The 9,218-nt window shown below is 49.6% G+C and overlaps 1 protein-coding gene across 1 annotated transcript in view; it reads left to right on the forward strand.

Annotated features, from left to right (window-relative positions):
• Positions 1-7,125, forward strand: part of PASD1 (PAS domain containing 1) — a 30,316-nt gene extending 23,191 nt beyond the window's left edge. The window contains exons 14-19 of the mRNA XM_009889265.1: positions 1,103-1,261; positions 2,381-2,585; positions 3,557-3,644; positions 4,907-4,999; positions 5,482-5,686; positions 6,955-7,125. Of these exons, the coding sequence (XP_009887567.1) occupies positions 1,103-1,261; positions 2,381-2,585; positions 3,557-3,644; positions 4,907-4,999; positions 5,482-5,686; positions 6,955-7,125 (921 nt within the window). The remainder of the gene's footprint in view (positions 1-1,102; positions 1,262-2,380; positions 2,586-3,556; positions 3,645-4,906; positions 5,000-5,481; positions 5,687-6,954) is intronic.
• Positions 7,126-9,218: the final 2,093 nt, after the last annotated feature.

Here is a 9,218-nt window from a genome sequence, read left to right on the forward strand (position 1 = left end):
GCTGGCCAGCAGAGCTGGTGGAGAGCTGCTAGAGGCTCCTCTGCTGCCTCCCTTCGGGATACGGTTTGCTCCTCCAGGCTAAACATCCTCTCACACCACGAGCCCACGGTGAAATGGCCTTTCTCCAAAACTGGATGCTGACGCCGAGGATTTGCAATGAGTGGGGGGCATGCAGGAGCTTAAATTCTCCCTTCAGGCTCATCCTCAGACCTCCATGTGGAGTTGTCTAATTCCCTGTGGTTGTTCATCACCGGTATGAGCTGATATTGCACCAACTCTGCACTAGAGGTGCTATGGACCTACAGTAAGGCAAAGTTTTCATTTCTAGGCCATAGCAGCTCCTCAAGCCCCTGGTGAACACCTCCCTCAGCATCCCGTGGCTCAGCCGGCAGTCCCCTCTCAGCACGCTGTGATGGTACGTGGTTTATTTTTGTTAAACGCACTGGGATGGCCAGTCAGCGGGGCAGGCTCTGTGGCTCCGGTTCACTGCTCTTACCTCCTCACTGGCTCATCCCAGCGCGGGGGCAAGGTTGCAGTGACTTCCCATTGCTGTCACGGAGGTTTACCTGCAACCACTAATTTCAGCAATGTTATAATAATATATAATACAGATATAATACATAATACATGATACATGATACATTGTAATATATAATATATAATACATAATATATAATATATAATATATCATACAGAGCAGGTAGGACACCCAAGGGAATAGCTTAGAAGAAGGTTTACTTTACACTTGTCGAAACTGTTGTGGGCTGCGGAAAACTCATCTCTGCATTGCTAGCAACTAACTACAGGCTGGTGCGGCGCTGAAGTTTTATTGCCCTGGTAGAGGGAGAGGGTGTCATGGAATATTTGAGTTTGGCCAGAAAAAGAAAAAAAAAAAAAAAAAACCACACAAGAAAAATGTGGGAGTCATAAACCATAACAGTACAGTGGTACCGTGGTGGAATATGCATTTGCCATTTTTTGTCAGCATCATCTTTTCTCTGGCAAAAGCTGAAAAGCAGTGATTTTTCTGAAGCCAGCATCGCTATGAATGTGAGTAGCAGGATTGGTCCTACCCCGTGATCTGGTTCTCTGTTCTCCGCAGCCAGTGTACCATTTCCCGACCCAGCTGGGGATGATGCATCAGCTGAAAGAGCAGCTGGAGGAGAGGACTCGCATACTGCAAGCTGACATCAAGACGCAGCAAGAAGAGCTCCACGTCATCAAGGAGCAGCTCCAGCTAGTGCAGGACTCCAACCTGCAGGTACCCGCTGCCCCCGGGCTTCCCAAACCCACAAACTGTTTGCTTTTCCTTTAAGCACGCAGATCAGTAACTAAATCATCAGTGGCAAAATCATTTAGAAATGAGCTCTGGATAAATTGGTACTTTGGTCTCAGATGTGGGAGTAGTGTCTCCCGAGAGATGAGTGGCGTCAGTATCTGCTTAAGTATTGAATCAGTAATTTTCATTATTTAGAAAAAAAAGATCCCAAGCTAATCTAAAGTCCTGCCTGCATGAAAAGCTCGGCAGTTCAGTGGCCGGTTAACGCTGCCGGATCCCCAGTGCCATTCCTGCAATACGCAACAGGCGTAATGGAGCTGGAACGGTCGTGGCTCTGAATACGTATTTGAGCACAAGCTAACGTTTGATTTTCTATTATTCATGGTTCACTTTGCCCCTGGATTTAGAGTTGTTGCTGCTGCAGTTTATATATGTTGATAGAGACGGCCTGGAAGACGGAGATGGTATCTCCCAGGCAGTTGTCACGGTTTAACTCCAGGCAGCAGCTGGGACCGCTCGCACAGTGCTCCCCTTCCCCCAGAAGGGTGGGGAGGAGAGGAAGAAAAGGAGGGGAAAGGAAAGGGAAAAAAAAACTCGTGGGTTGAGATAAAGGAAGTTTAATAGAACAATAACAGACAAAGGAAAATTATAATAATAATAATTAATTAAATATAATAATAATAATAGTAATAATAATAATGGTAAAAGAATATCCAAGATAAAGCAATACACCATGAGTCACTCTCACACCCCCCATGATTGGTTGCCCAGTCTGTCCCGAGCAGAGATCGCCGTTTCCCACCCCCCGGCCTACCCTCATTTATATACTGAGCTTGGCATCTATGGTACGGAATATTCCGCTGGCCATTCTTGTGCTCCTCTCAGCTTCTATGGGAAGCTGCAAAAAAGTCCTTGAATAATATAGCCATCACCTAGCAACAACTGAAGCAATGTGCATTATTGACATACCTTTCATACCAAAACTGAAACACAGCAAACACAGCAACCAGAAAGAAAATTAACTCTATCCCAGCTGAAGCCAGGACAGCAGTACAACCACCGTATGAGCTGAGACGACTCGTGTGTCTCTTTTATTTAAAGATGCTGATGCAGCAGCCGATCCCCGTCGTCTTTAACAACGTGCAGCACCCGAGCCCCAGGAGGCCGCCAGCGCCGGGGACGCCCAGGCAGACGACAGCCAAGAAGTCACAACAACAAGGCCTTATGGGGACGAAGCACTACTGCAGCACCCACCTGCCATCACCGCGCCAATTCCTCAGGGACCCCTGCGGCACGGCTGCCCAGGTCGCCGGCTGCTTCCTTGTCTTCATCATCCCCTCTCCTGGCTTTTAAATACTTGTCTGCCATGTCCCCCCTCCCCATGGTCCTGCGCATCTCCTCTGTGCTGCTTTTACTCCGTAGCTGGCACTGTGAAATTTGTGTTGAGAGTCAGTCAGAATGATGTCATTCAGCTGTAAAAATAAAAGCCAGGTAGCCCAAAAGCATTAAACCCTGGGGAGCACTGGGGCTGTCCTGGTGACCAGAGAGGACCTGAGTGCGAGGTTTGGGCTCTCATTCACTGCCGTTTGCGATTGCAACATGATGCTTGTTCATAGCCAGTGTGAGTTCTGACTTCGTAACATGGGGAACTAGGCATAATTTTTAAAGATTAATTTTCTTCTGTCTGAGAAGTCTTAGAAGGCAGCTTTGAAAAACAACTTTGTCATCACCAGACTTAAATCCACGATATAGATGGTCACATCTCCGTGGGAAAGGACTGAGGTGTCCAAAAGCAAGAAGACCAAAACTACTGCTTTAAAGGAAGGAGGAGATGCTTTTCTTGGGGACTTTAGGTTTACACTCCTCCTGCCCTCTTAAGCTCGTCTCTCCTCCCTCAAGCCTTGCGTGCCCTTACCCTTGTACTCTGATTTCTCAAGAGACCGTCTGCTCCTGCCGCTGGGGATCCCAGCGCCTGCCGTGCAGGGGCAATAAATGCAAATGGGTTGTTTGTCCTGAATAGAGATGCTGTTCCTACTGCTGTGTTCAGGGAGAACATCCTACTGTTCCTTCTCCTTTTCCCATCTACATACTGGAAGCAGTTATTTTAGCCTTCTCTCAGGGAGCTTTAAAAACTTACGTGGGTGTCTATGTCTTCATTTCAGGTACAGCAGCAGCAGCAGCACCTAATGAGAGGAAGCCAAGCCCAGCAAACGTGTCTGACGGGGCAGACGAGCATCTCAGTGCCCCTCTACAACAACCCCATGGTGTTTTCACAAACGCACCCCATTACGGTGGCTGCACAGGTGCCGGCTGACGGCGGCGAAAGGCAACCGCAGTCTGACTACAGCCAGGACAGGAGCCTCAGGTACGAACGCAGCCCCACGGGGACCATCCTGATGGCGGTGCTAGAAAATAGCAATACCTGGGTGGTGGGGAGGGCAGGCACGGCTGGGCTCGGGGGGTTATGGTCCCTGGGTGCCACAGCAGGGTCATAGGGATGTTCTCTCCTGCAGAGATCTGGGTTAGTGGTGAGCCCGGTGCATGTGCGAGCAGGGCACTGTGCACACAGGCCCTTCCCTCAGGGGCCTGAAATCCTTTTCTCTCCATATGTACGTAAACTGCCCGTGTAGCTCAGTAACCTTCAGCCATTGTGTCCAGAGAAGGGCTACAAAGCTGGTGAGGAGTCTGGAGGACAAGTCTTATGAGGAACGACTGAGGGAACTGGGGTTGTTTAGCCTGGAGAAGAGGAGGCTGAGGGGAGACCTCATCACCCTCTACAACTACCTGAGAGGAGGTTGTAGAGAGGTGGGGGCTGACCTCTTCTCCCTGGTGACAAGTGATAGGACCAGAGGCAATGGATTCAAGTTATGTCAGGGGAGGTTTAGATTGGATATTAGGAAACATTTTTTCACAGAAAGAGTTATTAAACATTGGAACAGCTGCCCAGGGAGGTGGTGGATTCACCATCCCTGGAGGTGTTTAAAAAAAAGGTAGGTGTGGTACTTACTTGGGAACATGGTTTAGAGGTGGTTTTGTCAGGGTAGGTTGATGGTTGGACTTGATGATCTTAAAGGTCCCTTCCAACCTTAGCGATTCTATGATTCTATGATTCTATCTGCCGCTGCCAGAGGGAGCGAACAGGACAAACTAGCAGGGACAGCCTTTCCCAAACCTGTGTCTGCTTCCTCTGAAGCTCCAGAGTGTCTTTTCTCCAGCCAGGACAAGCAACACGGCAAAGCCATTTTTCTTTCATACAATGCTGAAACGTTGTGTAAATCATATACAACTGCCCCAAACTATTCGACCACCTTTCAGGGAGGTGTATGCAGACACTGCCTGTAGGATCCAGCTGTTTCAAAATACTGTGTAAGGAAACAAGACAAACCCTAGAGGTCTCATAATCTATAAAATGTATTTCTTACATGAAAGATTCAGCAAGTTTCAGCTCGCCTCTGCGAGTACATTAGACAAGGTGATAATAAGCATCCTATTTCATTAGCTTTTTTTTTAGGGTGGTGGTTTGCATGCTCTCAGGGCGGATTTTCAGAGATTTGTTTCTGGAGGCTGACGGTCAGGAGTTGGGCCCTCTCCCTTCCCTGAGCATCCTCTGTTTTTCCTCCACCGCAGGATGCTGTTGGATCAGTCTATCCAAGCCATGATGCCCACCGCCAACGGCAGCGGCCAGTCCACACAGAGCAGTGCCAGCAGGCAGCAAGGAAAGTGAGTCTTTGCTGGCCCTTGTTTTCATGCAGTGTTTTAGCAGGGCACTTTATGGCGCTGAAAATTATTTTGAAAAACTTGCATGTGATGACGCAAACACAAACACTCTTAGTCTTAAAAGAAACAAAAGCTCAGCCAGTTAGGAGAAAAAGTAATGAGAATATTTTTTATTTACAGAGAACTTTATGATAAGTGAAATGGTCTGAAAAAATAATTTTTTTTCAATATTTCTGGCTTTCGCAAAGCTTAAAATGTCTAATGAGTCATGGAGGAGCTGTACAGCCTTAAACCCCTTAATTTTCTGCAGTTCCAGCCCATGCATGATGGAGAGGGGGAAGTCTGGGGTCTGCTTTTACCAGGCTCTTTGTGGTTTGACAAACCCTGCTCCAGTCTGGTTCCTGCAGCACTTGGGCTCCCCAGGGCCCACAGTGGTGGTGCGTCTGGGTTTGGGTTCTCACACCTTATTTTCTTCCTTGTGGCAGGTTCGTTGCAGAGCAGCAGATCTTGCCTCCCCCAATACAGATGCAACCGATTACCTGTAGCACCGTCCGACCTCCAGCCCCATCACCCGTTTTCTCCCCGTCTCTGATGATCCCACACACCAGCTTCACATCCCACCAGGCAAACACACCAGTCCATCTTCATCACTGTCAACAACAGGTGCAGCAGCACCGTCTTTACCTTCAGGTAATGGAGCTGGAAGAGGTTTGTGAGGATGCACAGGGATGGCTTTAGGGTTGGGTTGATTTTTTTGAAGAAATGGGGCTTGTTTGGCTAACCAAACCTGGTCAGTGCACTCACACGTCCTCCATTCCCATTGTATCTGCACATACCCACGTGCTCAACCTTTCCAGGGTGGCTCTGCACCCATTCAAGGCCATATTTTCCAACGAACTCAGTTATCACTTAGTGTCCAGAAGAAGCATCCAGTTTTTCCAACACAGTTTGTCATCAAGAGGACCTCTGGTGGGAATCTTGCTGTAGACATGAAACATGACAAGAGAGAAGCTCTTTTGTAAACATGCTTCCTGCTGTTATGTCTCAGCATAGCAAGGGGTTTTTATCAGCTGCCGTCACTGCTTTCTTTCAATAAATGGATGTTTCACAACACAAATCTCTAGAGGAGGTGATTTTGGTTTTTCAAAGCACAGCTTCATCAGGACATGCCAAACCAATGACGCTGCCAAGGAGTGGCGTTGTTGAAACTAATAATTAATTAGTAAAACACTCTCCAAGACTTGCCTGGTTGGTGGAGGTAAGTTATGGTTCTCCAGGCAAAGATGGTAGAAAACAAAGCAGGAGGAGTGGGTACAGCCGAAAGTAGACTGGATTTAGAGTGAGAAATTAATCATTGTTGTCAGCAAATGGGGACATGAGCCGTCCCTGCTTTGGGTACCTGTGCTCATGGGCTGCACTCAGGTCCTGAAGACTAGCAATACGGACTGCTGAATGATGATGCTGCGGGAGAGAAATAGCTCCAGGGGAAAAGAAAACCAGGCTTTGGTGCCACAGTGTCTTTGATGGCGGTGAACCAGCCAGTCCAGGTCTTTGGGGTACCAGCCACAAGGTGGTACATGGACAAGGTCACTCTACAACCTCATAATTGATTTCCTGGAGGTCCTTCCCATGGAAGATGGAGGTTGCATGTCCTGCAGATTTTACCTTATGTTCAAGTATCTTTTGAAGGTCTCCATTCCTGCCGGGCTTCCCATGGGGCTGGTAGGACGGATGGGTCCTGCTTCCCCTCCGTACTCTCCAGGCATCGTTAGTCGTGCTGATAGCACCAGCATCCCAAGCCGCTTGTCCACAACTCCTTCTCTCCATGGGCAGAGATTACCTTTAGGACCTGCTACTCACACTCCTGGGTACAAGCCTCAGCATCAGCCCTGCATCAAAAGAGGGATTAGATGGGAGGTGGGGCAGGTTTGACATGTCAGATTTGTGTCTCCCAACAGATGCAAGGACCTGAGCCGGTGCCTGGGGGTCCGACACAGCGCATTTTCCAGCCTCCCCACACCCCGCAGCAGAACCCCCTGAGCTATTTCCTCCACCCGCAGCAGCAGAGCCGCCACGCGCAGGGCCAGACCTGCAACCTGCCGGACCTGCCCGAGATGCAGCTGCCCTGAACGCCGGGTGCGGGAGGCAGGGACCACCTTGGCTGCAGCCACGCGGCGCCCCGGGCGCAGGCGGAGGGGAGGACACCGCCATCAGAGCACGGGACGGGTGAGGTCGGGCCCCGTGGGGAAGGTGGTGGCTGGAGGGACAGTCCCCACCAGGGATGGACGGCTCCGGGGGCACCTCGTCGGTTGGGATTTCCACGCAGCCGTGATGCTGCTCTGGCAACCGTACGTGCTCTTGCCCAGCACAGGGGTACAACTGGAAGGCGATGGCTTTCCGGCTGCAGGGAGGTTATTTGTCAGGGCGCCACGAAGATTCCTTTGCGACGGAGAAAAACCTTTTCCATTCAGGACTTCAATGCTGAAAGTCACTGTGAATTTAAGCCCAGCATTTGGAGCACATACACAGACTGTACCGGTCCGCAGGACGCCATGGCGTTACCATGTACATAACTCGTTTTGCTGTAGTAGGTCCAGCGTGGATTTTTTTTTCCTTTTTTCTATACCTCAGTCCCGCAATGTTTTTGTTTTCCAGGAGATTGGATAATGCTGCTAATTTACATAACACCACTTTTGCCTGAATTTCTTACTGTTGTTATACCAGCTCACATCGCAGCTAGTAAGATATTTGTCATGGGTTTTTTTGGTTAACAAGTGCAGATAAATTTATATGGTTTTTACTCCCTGTAGCCAAATATTTTTCAGGTTACAGACAAAGAATCCTTACTCCTCCTTTTTTTGGTTGTTTTGTTTCAAGTGCTGTAGTTGTATATGTTTCTATACATGAAAACAAGCAAACAAGCATAGAACAGCATATGACGGCAAACTTTGTGGTTTTGCTAGGTCATGTTTCAGTTGGGCGAACGTGAAGCATACGATCACGATGACACAAGCGATGTTACAAGCCCGTAGGGTCAGCAATAAATTGTATTTTTGTAAATTGTCATTTTTAACTATAAGTTTATATTTATGAATGGAAAAAACAGTTTATTCCTCAGTGGGTGTATAGTTAAGTGTCCCTACTGTTTGTGTCTTTCCAAAGGAAAAATGAAAATGTACATTTTTGGGGCGTTAGTAGCTGAGTACTAACTTTGGGCACTGTTAGAGCCCGAACGTAGGCGAGGGGTTAGACCATTACTAGAAGCTTCGCAAGAAAACGGTTAGTTAGGACGAGGTCCGTCTAGCAGCAAAGCTCCATCAGGCAGTCAGAACAAGGTTTGGGGATGGGTTAGTTCATAACCTCTGTCAAATCCAAGCAAAGCGCGCCTTTTGGGGTTTTTTATTTTCTGGCATTAGTTTGTTCTTTTCCTTGTGCATGCCGCTTGCTTGGCTCACTGCGCCGCTGCGGCGGCTGGACCCTGGTGCTTACTGATGGAGCAGCCTTTGGCATGAGCAACCCCAAGCAGCCCTGTGTTTCAAGAAAAGGGGGAAAATGGGAAAGTTAGCATTCAGAAAAAAAAAAAAGGTATGGCTAAGGGTCTACAGCGAGAGTGATCTAGTGCTGTAGATATAGCTGTGTCTATAGCTATCCGGCTCGCTTCCCCCACCAGCCACACGCATTTTCTGTGTTGCAGCACCGGGAGGATTTCGTTAGCTTTGGGGCCGGTGGGACTGTGTGGGCTTGGGGGGGGGTGGGCAGAAAAACCTGACTGGAACAGGCTGTGGGGAGAGCTCAGGAATGAAACGGGACCGTGACAGATCTGCCCCAGACCCGGCTTCGGGCACAGCCTTCGCGGCTGGCGCGGCGCAGCGTGAGTCACACGAGGAGCTGTTTCCCACCCGCCGGGTTCTTCCTGAGGAAGGGGACGGGGTTTTGATGAACCGCATTGCCCGCGGTGGTGGCGGGAGGACAGGCTCTCGGCGCACCCCCAGCACCCGGGAGCTTTCACGGGGCTCGTGCCGGGCACTGGGCTGCTTCGGTGTTTTGGCCGGGGCAGGGGTGGGCATGTGAACAAAAGGTGTGCGAGCCCCCGGCTTCCCACAGGGCTCCTCCCTTGGCAAAAGCATTGGTATGGGATGGTTTTGGCGGGGGGGTTTGGGTGCACGCCTTCCATCGGTGACAGGTTGTGGGTGGCAGAGCAGCCTCCCCGCCGCGAGCAGCG

This window comes from Charadrius vociferus, unplaced genomic scaffold (genome assembly GCF_000708025.1).
Source record: "Charadrius vociferus isolate BGI_N301 unplaced genomic scaffold, ASM70802v2 scaffold7, whole genome shotgun sequence".
Lineage (NCBI taxonomy): Eukaryota > Metazoa > Chordata > Aves > Charadriiformes > Charadriidae > Charadrius > Charadrius vociferus.